Genomic DNA, 19,545 nt, shown 5'->3' on the forward strand with positions numbered 1-19,545 from the left:
TCCTTAAATGAGTCAAGTGACCAAAAGTCCAGGAGAAGTCAATTCTGTGGCGCGCAGGTAACCCCCCCCCCCTCACCGAATAAAATGTATGCGGACTTTATGCGTAGGGAGTGTAGAGGCACCTAAAGTAGCGTATTTCATGGGCATACAACATGCCTGAAAGCAGTTTGCTGGATCTCCGTGGTTGCTTAGTAAGCAACAAAGTGATGATTAAAGGAGCCATGAAGAGAAAACACAGGTTTGGTTCATTCAAAAGATTGCCTCGTTAGAATCATACTGACACCACTTTTAACATAAACTTCGCTCAAATAAGCTACATAATTAAGAAAAAAGGGAAGGGCCATGCGACCCACGAGCTCATTTCCCGCAACAGAACGTATGATGTCATACCAGACAGCTCTGCGATTGGCGGAGGGCGGCAAAAGCAAACGCAAATTAGGCAGAGCTTATGAACTTGCCGAACGGGCTATTTGCTTTTAAATTTAGGGCACATTCTTTTGAAAGCACTTAGAATGGTGGAACAAACAGTGGAAGTTACGAAAGCACACGTAAACATAGAAGTACCGATGGGTATGCTGCTGTTGGTACTGCGCGCACTATGCTTGGTTTAGCTGCACAGGACTGCGGGGCTTTGGGGTTGTTTCAGACAACACCGGCCGATTGACGCAAGCGACGATGTCTTACATGACCGTATTTGTGGAGCGAGCACCATGTTTTACGAAACGATTGCCTCCATTAACAAAACAAGCCAGGTACAAATACGTTCCCAAACAAACCAAAGGCAGAAAACGGCTTTCCGCGGTGTGGTGGCGCCATCTAGGTTCTCTAGCGGTAAACAAGGTCCTGTGATGACCACGAAAACGCACGATTTAGCGGGAAAATCAAAATGTTAACTTAAATTAATTATTTCTCAGTGAATAAAGCATCGTTTGCATTCGGACAAGTGCTGTCGGCACTATAAAACACGAAATCTTTCGAATAACATAAACTTGTGTTTTGTCTTCATGGCTTCTATGAAGAAACAGTACATTCACTTAATGCCCAGAGAGCCAGCGTCTGCTTCGTTGAGCCTATTATTCCTACCGTTGGAGTTTCAAGAAGTTTCAAGAAACATACAGCTTTGCAAAATTGACATTGACATTGACATTGTTTTTTATTAAGTAGTTCGGTAGTTTTTACAAAAACAGGGTTTTACAGAAGGAGGTCCCATGGAAAAAATCCGACAGGGGGGACCTCCCGTTTCATAATGCAAACAAAAATATCATTGGGGAGGCGGTATGCACAGCGATAAAAATAGAACACAAAGGAACAAATTCATACAAATAGTTATACATTGGTAGTAAAATTCGACTACTGCGCATGTGCGCAGTAGGTATTTCAAGAAGTTATCATCTATATTTTTTCTTGTGACGAAAGTACGAGGCACCATCTATACCTGAGGTTGAGCGGGGAATGAAGCAGGCGATCATTCCCCGCTCAACCTTCAGTTGGCACATTTCTGATTGCCGTGTCAGGTATCTTAATAGGGTGTTTGCCATGTTTCTGCAGAAGCTGTACCGCTTCATCAACACGGTGGAGCTGGTATCTCCACATCACTCGGCCAAGGAGATTGTCAGCAATCTCCGGGAGGGTCAAATCGCCAGTCTGTTCCAGAAGAGCGTTAAGCGAGTACGTACTGCACCTCTTCATCGTAATATTAGATAGGAGCATCGGAATGCTTCCACTCCTGTTTTATAACATCAAAAAGATGCTTGAATTGAAGAGCGCGGATAACTTTGCAGAAAATCAAGGAGGAGGCTCGCCGTAGGAAGAGCAAGTCCCAGTTTTTCGAGATGATCCAGGAAATCCGTCGGGCGTAAGTACATTCAGCTCCATCGGTCTTCACGCAATCGTTTCAGAAGGCATGCAACCACGAATTTAGTAAAGTCGTAAAAAATGGCCGTCGAAAGGTATGGCTTACCCGAAAATTCTGCGAATAAAATTACCTCCATATTTTTCAAGGGGCTTCTGCTTTCATTCATCTTGCTCCTCGAAAGAAGTCAGAATTTTTTTCGCTGCAAAAGCATTACTCCCTCAGCAAAAAATCTAGTCAACCGCACACGGGCAGCAGAATGCATTGAACAAATTTAGGCCCAGTGCAGCTGCAAAAAATACAAGCTATTTCGCTTTTCATGTATTAGAGGTGCTTGACATTGAAACTCAGTAACACTTTCAAAACATGGCATTCGGAGCACGCAAGAACATAGTGTCTTGCGTCTATTGCACATAGTACCTCTTGTTTGCTTTTGATGTGTTATGTGTTCGTTTTGTATGTTTGCTTATGTCTCGTGTTTTGTAGCTATTTCAATAAATTTTTGACAGACACTGAAGTGGGAGCATTTCTCAATGCGCCACCCACAGCTGTGCCAATAGCTGCGTAGAAAGAACGAGTAGGCTGCATTTACGTCTGGTTATTTTGTTCTTTTCAATACTGTCGGTTTTCTTTAATGCAGGGTTCAACAGCAGCAGTCGGAGCGCGACGAAGCCGGCGATTCTCCGACTAGCCGCCAGGATGACGTCCCGCTCAGCGCTACGTCCAGTAGTGGGCTCCTTTTAGTGCGGGAGCACAGAGGTGAACACTCGACAATCGCCTCTATCTGAATGCTTTATTTGCTCTTTTACAACAGCTACCAGTGAGATTCAGCCCTCTTGTTTCGCCCAACCTGCCGTGAGTTCCGAAAATTATCGCGAAACATTTTGAGAAGGATCACTGGAATGCTGCGAATTTGAGCTGAAATTCGTATTTATCCACTGATCGGTTAATCTAGTCATCCATCAAGCCGCAATTAGATCCCTCCTAGCTGTTGGTATGTTCTTTTGTGTTAAAATGATGTCGAAGATAACTGATTGGTTGTAATTATATACTTACTCCAAGACGTTAAGCGCGTCAAGCCGGTTCTGTTGTAGTTCATATTCAACGCGGTAGTATTTTTGTATGCCGATCATCTGCGAAGCTGGGGAGGTATTCTCGTAACTGTCCCTTTTGAAAACGTCCCTTTTGCGCCCCTTCCTCGTGACGTACTTCCGGTTAAGCAATAAGCGTTGGCAGTAGGTTTGCCGCGCTCGCGTTACGTCACTTCCGGTTGTTTGCTTTTAGCCAATCAGGGATTGCCAAAAGGGACACTTTTGAAAGGGACGCAAAAGGGACAAAACTCGATAATACCGCCCCTGATCTCGCTCCCGCCGCCGTCGCAGGCTCCCCGCCATCGAGCAGCAGCAGCAGCACCCCTGTCTCCCGTCCGGGCTCACCCCGCCTCCGCGTGGGAGCGGGCGCCCTCTTGAGCGTCAGCCTCGAGACCCTGGTGGCTCCTCGGGTGCCCGTCCGCCGGCGTCGAGCTCGGTCCCTCGGCGACATCTCGCAGATGCGGCCGCCGTGGGAGCCTCGCCGCGTCACCCTGGCGCCGTCGGGAGCGCTGGATGACGTCTGCCTTCAAGGACTGTCGCGCGAGCAGTTGCTGCGGCGATGGCATGACTCTGAGCGGCGCCTGCTCAACCTGTTACGCGAAGCTGTGCGCGAGAAACAGGCGCTGGAGCGAAAGCTGGCCTTCCTGCACAACGCCCTGCGCAAGAAGCCACCCTGATGACGGAGCAGGGAGTCGCTTCGCTAGCGGCTCTTTTCTTTGATATTTTCCCGTGCTACGCACATCTGAGGGTCACTGGAAACGAATAGGCGGAAGGGCTTTCGGAGTACAGCAATCAGTTTGACCAGGGGACGCCTGGAAAGTGTGTGCTTGGGCAGTTGGAAACGGTTAAAGCACATCCTGCCTTTCTACATCCAGGTAGGCGGACATATTTCTTTATTACAGTTGGTGGAATTGTCGTCTGGAGGTGATGTCACGTACATTTAGCGTGGTTCAGGGATTCCTCGACATTGTTACCGAACCACAACGCAAGACAGGGAACTGCCCTTGCTGATAGGTCACTACCTGGTTTAAATGATTCCCCGCTACTTAGTAGAACACTCGACGTTACCCACAATAACGTGTGCCAGCTTCACATATTGCAGCTACCTGGCAGTTTTGTGAACTGAGGCGACCCACTGCAATCTACTTCCGGTAACGAAACCAAGACGACTGCAAGTCGGGGCTCTCGACAGGCACGTTTTTGTGCCGCGTGTTGTTCCAACGCGGCTTGTCTCCGTAATTGATTGCGGTGCTTCGAGAGACCCTCTCTGTCCGTGACTCGATACCTCCGCTGAGTGCCCCGACCATCTCCCTCCCACTCACTCTGCAGCACTTGATGAGCGTACAACCGCGGGCTCTGACACGTCGAATCGCTATCTCTGATTATTGTACTCTTATTACTACTATTACTCTTAGTCTTGGCTTCTCCGCCGTTCTGGCTCGTGTTCGTGAACACGCGCCTTCCCCCATACTTGTCTGCCAACTATGGTCTCACTGTTTCCTCCATGTTGCCCTCTATCTCTCTTTCAATGAGGGTGATGGAGACCTCTGGTGCTAAACACTGCGGCAGCCTCGGCGTCCATTTAGTCCTCGCTTTTTACGTCGATGGTTTTAACAACCGTCCCTGCTGGAATAAGAACACATGTATGTCCGCCGACGATCATCGACGCCGCCTCGGTTCTCCTACCTCGTCGTAAAATCTCCATTGAGTATACTGTATGGTAATGGATGCTTTGGAACTGTGCATCTTGAAGACTGTGGGCGGTCTTGCCAGTGTACGGTTACGAACAGAACAAATAATACAACTTTCTGCACTCCATATCAGAGATGCATCGGGATGGTTACTTTCAAAATTTTGTCCCTCAATTCTGCACACGGAGAATAAGCTATAGTATGCTATATTATACTTAGAGGATAAGGTTTATTTGCTACACCGTTTGTATCGAAGCTTTAACCTCTATTCTTCTTTCTATTGAAGTCTTAAGGTTGTTTCAAATGGGGCTAGAAGGCGTAGTAAGTGTTTCAAGTCTCTGTGAAAACAGCTTCATGTCAGTGACTGAAGGATTTGAGTCTTCAAGCTGTTCAGTTCCAAAGCAAGTAATGTGGATGGGACAAAAAATAAACAAAAGCTCTCAAAGATTCCAGAGTCATCAAAGTCACTGGTCCACTTAACTGATGGTCCACTGAAGGTGCTATGAAATTCTGAGAGTGAACTTTTGAATTTTCAGCTACAAAACTTCGCTCATGGCCGCAACCTCTATACAATGCTGGAGTTCCTCTGCGATTGAATAGCTTACGTGTTCTCTTGTTGCGTTCATCCATCAATGCACAGTATAATGTATATGTTATCAATGCTAGGCAGGAAAAAAAACTTGTTCCGTTAGGGATAATGTGACCAACCTACATTTTCTTCCGGTGAGTCGCATATAGTCGGACATAGCTCAATGTATCAAGAAGAGAGTGTCCAGCAGGGATGGTCTTTCCTTGTGACGCCCGCCGTGCCCCCACCTACTCAGTCTCACCATGGGACCAAATCGTGGCACTTATATCCTTGAGCTCATGACACCGTTGAATCTCGCGTCACATATGTGCATACAACGACAAAATGGTGTACATTGGGCAGAGCATGTCGAATGCTGCCTAGTTCATATGACCTCCCATGAAGAGAAAGCAACTGCGGCAAGTTCAGCCCAGTCTCTGACAACAATATTGACACTCGACTTCGTAATATGAAACTGTGCTACCATGAAGCAGAAGCTGGCAAGCCTACACCTTTTAGCCTAGCGTGTTTTCGGGATCGGCTCAGAAAAATTTTGAAAATATGCGTGTTTTGTTAATAATACACTCATGTCACGTTTCACAAGAGATGGCCCAGTTTTCTCTGTACATGTGAGGGTTTTCTTATCGATCAAATATAAGCCTGCTCTGTTTATAAGATATGCTTGGTTTAGCCTGTTATTCTTGTAATGTGTCCTCAACCAAAATGCGGCCAGTAACGCTGCAAGAGGCATACAAACCTGCAATATCAATCATATTTAAGTATTCTTACGCATCCATGTCCTGAATATCTGCCTTATACAAACTGCTGTTTGCCACATTTCATTCGTTAAAATTTTGACTGGTGCTTTATATTTCAACATTCAGAATTTTATTAATTTTTGTGTCCTAGGCCTCCCAGACTTTGTCAGAGATCAAGAAACAAGTATTTCCCAAACACTTGTGGCGTAGATATCCGTTGCTCTCGTGACAAACACTGCCCAATCACGTCACACGATTGAACTCCGCACCATTCGCCAAGCCCTGCCCTAACGTACCTGGATTTTGTCGAGACAAGCTGCCTCCATTTCAACGTGCGGAAATCAAAAACCTTACACATATTGTACCTACGTCCGCGAAAGGTTCTCGGCGCACTTTCAGCCGCTCTGTCGTTGTAGCAGTTTTCTCTCAAGAAACTCGTGTAGCGTTCGAGGTAAAGGCTTAGAGAAGTGCCATATTTCACCTTGTGCTCCCTGCTGATGTTGTGCGTTCAGTAAAGAACTCGTGTTCTTCGCTAGTACTTCCCGTTTCATATGTGCGGAAGTTGGGCGATGATTGGCTACCATGCCAAACGCTTTGTAGGTAGATCATTGAAGAAGTGAGAGCGTTTCACCATCGCCTTGTACGAACCGGTGACTCCTGTACGTTTCCCCGTAATGAGATCACGTGTTTGTTTGCAGCCATCTTACTGTTATGTCGTTGAGGAGAAAAGAACGAACACATCACTCTGTAGTTGAGCTAGTTTGCCGTGTCCGCCTCTGTTCTGACGAGCCCTGAAAATCGCGGATGTTTTGCACAGCTGCTGTTCGACTACTCGGTAAAATTTGAGCCGGAAATTCATTTCGGAAATTCAAAATCACCTTCACATCGTGTGACTCTTTCGCATCGCCTTGGTACCAGCCCTAACTGCCCGGAATAAATAGGTGTCATGTAGATTGCGTTCATCACACAATGGGTGCGACTACATCTTCAAAGTCTCGCCGGTCAAGTTCACGAATCTGACATTTTATATGGTTTGTTTTGGGAAGTATGCACTCTATAAGGAATGTTTTTGTTTGCTAAGCTTGAAACATTCTGGTCTATGTGAAAGCCCTTTTTTCCAACATGGTAATGGTTGACTCCCGTTAACAAGGCTCCCGTTCGGGGGCTAAAACGTCATTCTTTTATTTATTTTCTCTTGTGGTCGGCGTCTTTTTTATTATTTATTCTAATGGTTAAGGGTGTTTTTATTCCATGGTGCCGACAAAATCTATTATTTGTCTTCAACTATCAGATTCTGTCAAGTACCCTAAACTAAAAGAAATTATGCAACGTTGAGGTAAAGCTTTGAGCGGGTCATTTGAGACTTGTTACATTGTTGGAAAAGTGGCAGGAACAAGGCTCTATATAACACACCTCTTGACTTTAGCTAACTTATTTTAGTGAAGTTTGTGGTAAAATTCACTGTATTTGAAAGAGCAACTCGCAAACTACGCTAAGGTGACCTTGGAAAAAACTTTAAAACTCATTTTTTTATTTAAATTATTTGAATTCCTCCCCTTCACTTTCTTTTGACCCTAAAATAAACAGATGACATCTCACTGAGCCAGCCAATCAGGTGCGATCTGCATGGTACCAGTACAATCGCAACCAGATTTCGCGAAACCTAATACGTCAAATTTGTTTATTTTGCACACATTTTTTTTATTTCCCGATAGTTAGTTAGTCAGTTGCACGTCTTGTTTGTGTGAAAACATTTACTATTTAAAAAAAACAGTAAGGGAAGCCGACCAGCAGGGGTAAACTTGGAATTTCTTTGCTGGGGCCCTGATCTCGACTGCACAAATTCGCAGGCCATTCGCCATGTTGTTGTTTTTTTTTGCGTAGGCACAATGTAAACAATCAGTGACGTGATGCACGTATAGCGCTGACGACATGCTGTGTAGTTTGACGCTTCCCTCATAAAGATCACAACTAAGGTATCAAATATTGCCCATAAAAGATATAAATACCCTTGGCATGTATTATAAAAATTTAGACGGTAGGTGAGATTGACAAGGGAAACATGTCTGCAAGGTCAAAATTGGCGTCAACACCACAATGCGATCGAGTAACGTTGATCCAAAAGCGAGCAAAACGGGGATGCTGAGCTAAAGAACATCACACAATCTTTTTTACCGTATCTATTCATTTCTTCCAATCGCTTTCAGTAACATAGTTGAGCTCTCTGCTTCAATGCAAGCTTTGTTGCGTTATCACCTCCCCGGCCGCCACCGCCGCCACGCTATCGTCTGCTAGTTTATGGCGTGATTACAGAAAAAGACGGTCGCGACCATCGCTTGTATGACGCATAAGGGCAGCGAAGCGCTACGCTTGGTAACCGCGGAGCATACTCATGTCGCCGATTCACTCATTCGTCAAGCTTGACTTCAATCAGCACAGTAATGCATAAAAGAGACACTTGTCTTTGTTATTTTTTTTCTTGATTTCGATCATGTTACCCAGCAGCTTACTAGGAGGAGTGTGGACAAATGTCGTGAATTTGGTTCTCTGTCGTGGAGAGGCTTCTACTGCCCTCTTTTGTTGCTGTTACGCTAAACAAATATATTTATTTTATTGTCAACCATAAAAGCTAACTACGGCACGTTATTTGTATGCTCCGTGATCGCGGACTTCGAAACAGTCAAAACTATTATTTCTTTCGCTAGAAAACATGCTTCAAACCGCGCGTCATGCGAAACTGCGCCTACTGCAAATTCACGAATATTTCGCGGTGCCGAAGGTCGAGGAAATTTTTTGCCCTACTTCGTGGCAAATGCAGCCGCCATTGCAAGTTGTTACGTGTTACCACGTCATTTTTACGCAGACTAAAGTTGCCAATGTGTGACGTATACATCCTATTCAACTGTTTACGTTACGTCACATCTTTTCAGCCAATCACAAAGAAGGCGTGGCCTGCAATCCATAATGTTGTTGAATGGCAAAGATAGGCCTACGTTGTCATGTCCGCTGCATTTCGTCTAGTTTTTCTTTCCTGGCCAAGAATTGTGCACTTCACGCAGAAATAAATATGGCAAATTTAGAACTGTTGACAGAAAACGTCGTGAAACGTCAAAATGACGAAATCACACACAACCGCTTTGTCAACTGGAAGCACTCGACCAAGACAGACTGAAAGCCAATCAGAAAAGACTTCCGGCAAAGTCACAGTTCCCTGGAAATTTGTGCAGTCAAGAATAGGTCCCCTGGTGCAACGAATGGGCAGGGGTAAACAGAAGACAGGTAGAGAGATAAAGGGTAGAGGTGTAGAAAGATAGTGTGTAGACAGAGGGATAGTGTGTAGAGGTAATGGCAGTATGAATGACACACAAAATATAGTTATAATGCAGAAAATATTAACGATTAAAAAGGGGCGGAACTACATGACGAAACTCGCGAGTTTATGACATAAACATTGTTTCACGTACACTTCGCGAAATCTGGTTACAACAGTATGGTACATATGTTACACCCTCCCGTACCCAGATAGTATTATTTTCTTCTTGTTTCATGTTATGGCATAAAGATTGAAAACTCCTACGTGGCTATCCTAGATAGTAAGCACAACATCTGTGACCATTGTGAGTTGCTATTACTGCCATAAACGACCTATAGGACACGTATGATGCCTGTACCGAATGTACCAAACAAATAACGTGCCAGATCAAGACAAAACGAAGTAATGGTTCTCTTGGCCTCTCAACAATACCTGCAGCAGTGTGTTTTTTTTAAGTTATACGATATAAACGATAATGCTGCTCTTATAAGGAGTATTTGTTGCTTACGGATATTTTCGCAATGTTCTTAAGTGTTTACAGCACTAAATGCACTTGGAACCAATTCCTGATACAGATCTAGTGTAAGTTTAGCATAAAATCCAGACCGTCACATTTTTCTTGTTTTTGGTCAGTGTCCAGTGCCATCCTCAGTAATTTTAGGTTCTACAAATGCAGGTGAAGGATTCAGATTTCTGTACCGACATAACTTATGGTCATGAGCACTTTGCTTTGGAAAAGGTTATGAACTTCAAGCTGGGTAATTAATTACTTATACAATAAATATTTGAATTTATAAATCTTGGCTAACCTAATTAAAATATTTCGGTTGTATAAACATCCAGGCAAAAAGAGCACTTATTGTCGTACATCAGACTATTGTTGTAAAACTGAACTTTAACCATATCCACTGTTAGAGAGCGCCACCAAAAATGCAGGCTTTACCGAAATACTTTGAATTATTTTAAACATTGCGTTAAATATTTCATGGGCAGGGAAATTCACTAAAAAGTTTAACGGCAGTGTGACTGCAAATAACGCTACATCAGTATACACTTAAGACTAGCTTCGTTAAGTATTCGATCGTGGTTAAATCATCATGCTGCGTTTCTAAAGGAGAAATTTATGTTAGTACGTTAATTGTTTAACGCGCTGAACATAAAAGTAATGTGCTCTGCAATGGTAATGGATTAAGTGTTCATGAAGTATTCTGTACTTGAGCGCTTTTGCGAAATGCGGATTTTTTTTATTTGCCTGATTTCATTATGAACATAGCTTCGCTTATGCTTGACAGAATCTCATCATGCCCACAGTTTCATGCTTATTGACAGCGGCTGTTTAAATTGCTTCTGATGTGGGAAGGTTACCGGAAGGTTACGACACCAAACGATTTCAGTCTCTTGTTCTAAATGCACACGCACCAGAAGCTGTTGTAGCCAGACAAACATGCGAGAACATGCACTTATGGATTGGACAGGCCGAGGCAGATGCCGTAGTATTGTGATTTTTCGTACACCTCTACCGGAGAAAGCTGCATACACATATATATATATCTATATAAACTATACACATTCTATATATACACGCGTATACACAAACATCTGAGACTGAAAATGTATATTCCTAAGGACACTCAGATAAGCAATACGGTTGTGTTGGTGTCGGAGCTGCCGACGCTCCACATTGGCTGGTTGTTAATCGATGAACTCTCGCAGGGTTACAAGAAATGGCGTGTTTCTGCGGTCATTCAAAAAAGGTTCATTGATAAAACTGTGGTAAACAAATATACGTAAATGTTTGCATGGTCGTACGGCCAACAAATATCCACCTCGAACTGCATACTGACGCCAAGTTTGTATGTAATGTGGTGGGTGGTAAAATAATGTAATTTTGCAGCATCGGATCGAACTTCTCAGCAGAACATTCGCGCAAAAAGGTTGCGCCATTTGGGAGTGAACGCTTTGCTAAAGTTTTTTTCAGCCGGCGTCCGTTATGTTAAGCGGTCGTGCGGGTTGATACTTCGACGTTACGTGATTCTTACGCGCATGCATTATCCTGCACAAACTACTGGCTACTATTATTCTTATAGGGTGATTTTTTACCCCCGAATATCTGATTCTGTGAGGTCGTCTGTTCTTCTCCAAGTCAACATGTCCACGCAAAAAGCACAGGTTCCACTGATATTATTGATGTCCATTTCACTTTTGTCCGCTGCCGGAAACAACTTGGCTATGATCAATAATGGCCACAATCGCAAACAAATTTAATAAACAGCCAGATAGCAAAGTCTGTATGCATTATCGTGTGCCGAAAAAGAAATTCTCAAGAGTGGTTTCTCAATTCTCAAGCACCATCAAGGCTAACTAAAAATCTGTGTGAATTAAATGGCGCCCATAAAAAATACCTTTCTGGTTGCACCATAGCGTTTCTGTATGCTAAAAACGTCAAAAATACGACAGAATTGGAAAAAAACACGAAAATTTCCTTTTCGCTCTTGTGGTGTACCTTACGATTTGGTTCAGCAAATTGGCTGACCTCTTGACTAAATACACGCTACAGAAAAATTCAACATGTCATCACAGTGCTAACATATTGTGCTACCCAACAAGAACTATGCTTAAAGTTATTGTTTATTGCAATTTAAAGCAGGCAGTCTAATGATCTATACGTGTTTTTATTTGTTTTATGGTAACGTTAAAGTGGCGCGTTGTAACGCATTTTCCTACTTTCAATGCTTTCAATGTGTGTTTTTCTTCCAGGTAATTCAGCCCACCGATATTAGACAACAGAGTACATTTTTAAGGTATGCTCGCGAAATTGCGTTTATATCGCGAGCTACTATAATTTTTCCGCTCACCTCCGCATCTGTGTTTCTTGTTATCTCCGTACTCAAGGCTTGTCTCCGAAAACATTATTGAGCTCTATCAGTGCGCGTGACTCATCATTGGGTTAACACCTACAGTCCCTCGTTGTTTTATTTCAGCACGAAGTTAATTTTTGGCTGCTTTAATGTCACACAGAATTTAAACTAGAACGTGTCGGCTTCGATTAGAACTCCTCTCCATTTGTATTGGTAGTATTTCCTCGAAAGTTGGTAAAAAATGTCACAAGTCCTCCCATCAGGCTTTGATAGATTCGGCTGATAACCGCTAGCCATTACAAGCACCAGTCATCGGGTAGCGTTCGGCATGCTCTAAAAAAGCAAGCCACCATCGAGTGAACCCCAACATCAACCGCTCTACGAAGTACACTATGCACTTTCTAACATTGCCCTCTGCCAGCCTAAGTGTAGCTGCTTGTGGATGCGTGCATTTGCCAAAGGCCTGGTGCTTGTTTCAGCAGCTTTGCTTGGGAGTGATAGCGGCGCCCGCCAACGGTGACTATGAGGGGTGATTGCACGTGGTTTGGTATACTCGCTGCTTGGGTGCGTTCGGCGATTGGGAGTTGGTAGCACGAAGTGTATACTAGTTGGGTATTGCTGCGGTGTACAGTTCGCTATCGCTGCGATAGCCCCGTCTTTCTGCTCAAAATCGCCAGACCAGTATTTCGAAGAGGTGAGGATGGGCGTGAGGCAACTTCGGAGTCACTGCTTCAATACATGCGAAAAGCCTGGCAATAACCGCTCATACTTCCGCGGGTTGACCACCAACCAGAACTGGCACCGGAAGCTTTTATTGGGAACGTACGAGCGACGACGTAACAAGGTACCAGAAATTTGAAAGGAAGAGCTGAACAATAGGCACAAGGAAGTTGTCTATGTGGCTCATGGTTTTGGCGTAGGTTACTTGACCATTTTACTATGAAACCTTTTTAATTGCGTAGAAATTAGGAGTAAAGCCAATTAGCACCTATTGATCGCTGCAATGACTTTGACCTGATTCATGTGCCCTTTAGTCATCTTGCACGTGCAGTGGTTCGATTTTCCAAAATACAAAAATAAAGGCGAGAATAGTAAACGTGCAGGGCTCTTTGAGGGAGCTACAAAATAAACACAACTCGGAACTCTGCAGTTTCCATTACTTTCCATTGAGTGCTGTTCATGAGCAATGTCCATCGTACGCAATTATCCTTTGGAAGTTGCTTGCAAACCCGGTTAACCACACAGATGAAAGGATTTGAACGGTGTCGATATTCTAGTTAAGTTTTTCAGAAAGCCCGACCCGAAATGTTCTTTGCACAAAACTTTGCGGAGGTGGCACGAGTAATGTATTCTTCTTACTGCAGATTGTTCATATCAGGGCAAAATTATGTTGTCTCATGTTGAAGTTTAACTAAGTAATTAATGTCTAGTTTGGTTTAGTTATGATTCTTTTCTCAGCGCATGTACCCGATGGTAAACACTTTTTTTTGCTCGCAAAATTTTGTCCCGCTTGTTAATACTTATTTTGTTTTGGATTCAGTACCATCCGTGATTCAAAGGCCGTAATTCAGAACTTGGGTGTATGCCAGTTGTAGTGGTTGCCACCTTTTGCGGAAAATTATATCCATGTTGAAACTTGTCAACTTTTCTTTTTTGCAACAGGCATGCATTCAATTATTTTGGCTGTCTCATTATGTCACGATCAAAGCCATTACGATAAGCTGCTGTGTAGTTTTCACACAGCCCATGCGTCAAACAAAAGTTGGCACACATTTCCGTGGAAATATTGTTTAAAGCGACTTCGTAACTCTTTCTCTCCCCATTATTTGGTCTCCGTATAGACACACGAAACCACATTCTTGTTCCGACTAATCAAGAAAATGCTATATGTGTGTATTTTATCAAACGTTGCGTTTGCTAAATGTGTGTATTTTATAAAAGTTATGCTGCATTGTTTTTGCGAACGAGCTTGTTTGTTGAAAGAACGTGTTTGTACATCACATGAAAGTCCGAATGGGCAATCCATGCGGCCTGTGGCGGTTGTGCGATTCCAATACAAAATATTTCGGCCTATAATTTGGAAGAGCAAGTTGAAGATGTGTGCGTACGAGCACAGTGCCTGTTGATGATGCAGTGAATATTGTGCGTTTTGAAACATTTATTGTTTTTGGTTTTACGGACCAGAACACTACATCGCAATTCTGGCAGCAAAATTGGGTGAGGTAGTCCTGTGGTGAAAATCTTGCAATTGGTCAGAATATGAAGGAAACAAAATTTGTTTCTAGGTTAAAGAAAAACTTTCGCCTATTTACATGAAATGTGCAATAAAAAGGGGCGCGCACTACGATATAATGTAAAATAACCTTGCATAATCACAGCAATGCAAATTAGCAGCATGATTGTTGAATCCGCCACGAGCTGGGGTTACAAAAAAGTATTTTAGTACGCCCAAAATTAAGAGTACATGCGTAGCCAACAAAGACTTCGTGCTAAAACTTCGCCGCCCCTCAAGTTCCGATGTGGCGTGTGCGACGCCGGCAAAGTGTTCGCTCACGTTCGTGGCTGTTGTCTCATCCTCAAGTGTTAAAAAGCTGACGTTGTTTAGAAGGCGGCTTTTTAGGACTCTTCACCGTAGTGCTTTCGGATACACTTTTCCTAGGAACGCAGGGCTGACACGCCCCCTTTTAGCACGCAAGGTACACTGCATATGACCCTGCTGGCCTGGTCAGAGATTCAGTGATCAGCGGCTCAACGCCTCGAACTGTCTCCCACGTCTTATGCTTGTTTTTGCCTCTGACAATTAACGTTGAGGCAGGAGCCAATGTTAGGTGTACCACTCAGACGCGATTTCAAGTGCCCTCCCACATTTCGCGCCATGTTCGGCCTAGCCAGAGGACGGGACTTAACGTGTTTTCTACGTGCCTCGACATCCCAAGACTTTATCGCCACAAGCCAGTCGTCAGTTGTGGACAAGGCCATCAGCCCTGCCATTCACGCAACGTTGTTTCATAGTTGTACGTAGCGGACGCAAGATATTTCTCACTAATACCCTGCTGCATGTTGTAGAATCCCCACGAGACCATCTCGCGACATGGCTAGGCGCCAACAAAACCCGGAATTAGTTAGTGCGTGATGTACCTCGGAGGCGTTTCTATCAGCATTGAGTGACCACGTCAGCAGGGAAAATGCGGTGCTCCTAGCTTTCTAGTTCGCTGTTGCTCTTTTGCTGGCATCTTGTTCATTTTTGCCGAGTACCAGTGAAGGAAGAACAAAAAAAAAACACGGCGTAAGAAATATATATATATATATATACATACACATATATAAATACGTTCGCGCTTTTACCTGTCTCAAGGCATAGGGCTGGGTCGGCCCTGTACAGACTACAGTGCTGATGCCAGGGCTGGCCAATGTTGGGCCAACGCTGCCCTCACGTTGCAGTTCTTTCGCTGGCCAGTGTTGGGAGTGGGGTTTTGTATCTGCAATTAGCTGAACATCTTTTTTTCTCTGCAAAATGTTTTCGCCGCCATTATGCTTCCGGTTTTCAGTTTTTGCATCTCAATTTCGTGACGACGAAACAAATAATGCTTTCCAGGAATTTTTCTATCTCATTAGCAGTTCATTTGCTCATTGCGCTAAACTTTTGACAAAGTAACGGTAAATCGAACGCAAACCTCCCATCAAGCAGTATTGAAACGTTTGCTGAAGCACTCGGCTCCTTCCCTGGAGATCAGGGTTCGATTAAAAATTAACAGTTTCAGTGAGTTTAATCATTAGGCTATTCTCGAGGACCTGTTTGAAAGAGATTCTAGTGCAAGCTATTGTCAATGAGCTTCACGTTTAAATACTTATTGTCAAAAGCAAACTGCATACATTCAATTGCGTATTTGTGATTAGCTGACAAAGGCAATCGCCCATCAAGTTTCCCTCCACGAGGTTAGCACTGGAATATAAGCAGAATTGCATGTGCCTATACCTTTGCAATGACAATACAGAAATTTTTTTAATGCATTTAGGCTTCAGAGGTGTTATTGCAGTCTGTAAAATGAATGCTCTCGACTCGTGGGGAATCACGATAGCGTAAACACTGGCCAGTGGTTCAACTGTATCTTGTCAGTAAAGCTGTCGGTCACGGCCACCCGGCCAATGTTCGACCCTGGCGACCTCAGAGCGCACATTTTTGGTCGCTGTGTGTGAATACTGAATGATGTTTTGTCTCCGAAACCAAGCTGCCAATGTGTGAAAGGAGCGGTTTTTTGCCCCAAAGTGATGATGCCCGACTTTTGCTTAACTGCTTTTGGCTGACGCCGAGATGTGGAATGTGGCTGACGTTGGCGTCCAGTGCTATCAAAGTTTTGACAAAATGTGCAGCACTGCACGAACGTTGCATGTATGTTGTAGTGCGCGGGGAGCGTACGGAAAAGTTGGAAGGCATTTTGTGTGCCACGTGTTTGGGGAGTCGCAGTAAATTGTCAAGGGCCCTCATTTCAAGCGCTACGGGTTGAGAGTTCGCGTTAAAGAAGCCCGGGAAATTATAACTTGTAACGACGCCCTTGTTTCCGCATGGCACGTTTTTTGCTAGTGCACTACACAACACTCATGCCAGCTATGTTCCAGCAAACACATACTGGGAAAATCATCGAAAATGCGTAGACAACAGCGCCTACTGTTACCACTAACTTCTGCAAATGTAACACCCCAGTATGTGTAAGTGAATCGCTCATTTGACATGCCGTTTCTGGCTTGAAACACTTGAAAGCAGAGACTTTTAACGCATTCTCACATTACCTTCATGTATTTCCACCATGACAAAAAAAAATTAATCTTTAATGCCGGCACGGCCTACACTGAGATACTTGAATGTCCAACGTGCACCTATGTGAGAATCATAATTATACGGCTGTTGCACTAAAGATTCACCGACACTTCTTTAAAACAAATACACCATTCTAAGGCACATTTTAAGTTATGTACGCCGCCTTCTAAAATATCTCGCACCGTGCCTATTCTTTCGTTTTGTGTCGCGCGCTCAATGTCGCCATGCCGGAGTAATTAGGCAAGGAGGAAGATGCTCGGACTAAACTCTAACACGTGCGGTTTGCGGATGCTGGAAGTGATTGCCACTCAGTGTTGGTCCAACATTGACCGGACGTTGGTTGAGGCGCAATTTGTCAGCCACGGAAGGTGATGGTTTTTCTATCGGGTAACAAAAAAAAAACTGACCGCCTGTACATAGTTCCGACGCTGGTCGAGCTTAGGCTGCCAATTGTTCGAAGTTGTTGATGCTGAAATAAATTTAAGGAAAAACTCTAGCGTTCTGTGTTTTCTTTCTTTCTGGATAGGACAACTGATACTTTTTTCCGCAGATGACTCAAGACACATTCGGGAGCACAGTGTAAAACATACACAAAACATGAAAGAATGCAACGTGGGACTTGCTATCAACTAGGTACTCACTAATTTGTTAAACGTACAAGCTTCTGGAGACAGTGATTTGGGTATATGAAGGTTGGATGATCAATTGGATGCACTTTCATGAAGGTTGGACGCACTTTTAGCGAAGGTTTTGACACACTTTTAGCGCAGTTTTGATGTCTAAACACTTTCGCATTTCTCTCAACTTTCTTTAGGAACGAATTGTAAAGCCTACCACTCTTCGCTCGATGCGTGATCTCTTCTCTCGTGTAACTGCCGATCGTGGAAGCCGTGCACACAACCACAAATACCCATGCTCTAAACCACGCACCAAAACTTATCCGCCTCCCACCTCCCACCACACCGCCCTGCGCAGGCGTTGTGGGCTAACGTACGAGGGTAGCAGAGGACCCCGGCTAGCTTTGCTAGAGAACGCTACGCGCCGTACACTAGCCCCGCGGAATCCGAAGACTCACGCACGGGTTCGAGTACTCACATGCGGTAGACAGGCTCCGGCAATCCAAAGTGAGGCTTTATTGCCTGGCAGATACAGTGCATACACCAGACAACACGACTATCGCTCGCGGGGAGACAGTGGCTCCTGTCGCTCGCTCAAGCCGCTGGGCTCAGACCTCGATATCCGTCATCACGGCCGCGGGAGCAGGGGAGGCATCCCGAGGCGACCGATCAGGGCAGAATCTCTCGGCAGAGTCCGTGGAGCCAACTGGGTTCACCGTCATCGGGGCATTCGGCGTAGGCACAGCCGAGCCAACCGACTCCGACCAAATCGCCCAGTCGACTCCCCGGCGTCCCCGCCGGAGCGCTCGTTCGTCCCGCAGGTCAGCTCGGAGGGGAGAGGAGATCTTCCCCAGGTCGGGGAGAGGGTGGCGCTAAGGAAGGTGACAAACTGGTCCTCCTTCCCTCGCGCCCTCGCGCACACGTTCGCGGCAAGCCGGTTCGGCGCGTCGCGCGGGGTCATGAAGAGGACACGACCTACGTGACGCGCCGGCTACCCAAAATGGCGGCTCCCAGCTCGCGGAAACATGTGTAGGCGAGGCGTAGGGGAACACGGGCCCCCACAATCCCCCCCTCCTCAAGACCGAGCCAACACCGCTTGGACAACCGCTGCCGAGCAAAAGTACAACACACCCCGAAATTAACAGCACTCGCCCCCGGTCAACAAAGGTCCGCAAAGTTCCTAACAGTTCTCCCATCTCGAAGCAGCACCACACCACACGCACAGTCCACGACACACCTTCAGTCCAGCGCGTCTTGTAGTCACCGGAGGTGGGGCAGCCCAGGAACAGTAGGTCAAGGCAGCAGATGTAAACAGCAGGCGAGAGCGGCAGGTGTAAACCGCAGGCCGAGGCAGCAGGCAGGCCGACGTCTCATCAGACGGGAGGGGCCTCTTAAGCCAGTCGTTCGTCCGGCAAGGCCACCAGCTTCCGCCGCAGAGACGGCCGCCATGGTTGTGAGGGCACAAGAAGAGCCAGTCGACACGGGGTCGTGGCCTCGACAGTGTGCAGGCCGGGCCCGCCAGGGACCAGCCCAGAAGAGCAGCTTTTGGAGTGCTCGTGTGCTGCCAGTGAAGCGCCCGTGGCAGGTGCCTTGGAGAGGCGCCAGGTGTGCCTGCTCAGGAGGCCGCATCTCGATCGTCGCAGGACCGCGTCTAGCGGACTGCGGCCTGGGGACGGGGCCTGGGCTGCCGGGGATGGTAGGCACCAGCAGCTTCCGGAACCGGCGGCGTGTGGTGTGGCTGCGGGCGACATGACCAGACCGGGGGCAAACGCCAGGTGGGACGTGCTGCAGAAACAAGTCGGGAGTAACAGCAAAACAACGCCCAACTTCCCTGCTGCTGCTTTCCGAGTGGGAAAGCGAAACAGTGTGCTCGGGCCAGGCTAGGGCCAAAAAGGGAACCCTAACGCTGGTGCAGCGGTTGGATAACCCGGAATTTCGTGTGCTCAGGGCAGAAGGCCGCCTCGGTATCACACACTACATT

At 45.6% G+C, this 19,545-nt stretch overlaps 1 protein-coding gene across 1 annotated transcript in view; it reads left to right on the top strand.

The window, feature by feature from the left end:
• The window catches only part of LOC144161644 (glutamate receptor ionotropic, NMDA 3A-like), a 43,818-nt gene extending 26,392 nt beyond the window's left edge, over window positions 1-17,426 (top strand). The window contains exons 9-12 of the mRNA XM_077692275.1: window positions 1,549-1,668; window positions 1,782-1,855; window positions 2,493-2,611; window positions 3,235-17,426. Of these exons, the coding sequence (XP_077548401.1) occupies window positions 1,549-1,668; window positions 1,782-1,855; window positions 2,493-2,611; window positions 3,235-3,620 (699 nt within the window). The 3' untranslated portion in view covers window positions 3,621-17,426. The remainder of the gene's footprint in view (window positions 1-1,548; window positions 1,669-1,781; window positions 1,856-2,492; window positions 2,612-3,234) is intronic.
• The last annotated feature ends 2,119 nt before the right edge of the window (window positions 17,427-19,545 follow it).

The sequence above is a fragment of the Haemaphysalis longicornis genome, unplaced genomic scaffold (genome assembly GCF_048455015.1).
Source record: "Haemaphysalis longicornis isolate Haplotype H1 unplaced genomic scaffold, Haemaphysalis longicornis Haplotype H1 scaffold_12, whole genome shotgun sequence".
NCBI lineage: Eukaryota > Metazoa > Arthropoda > Arachnida > Ixodida > Ixodidae > Haemaphysalis > Haemaphysalis longicornis.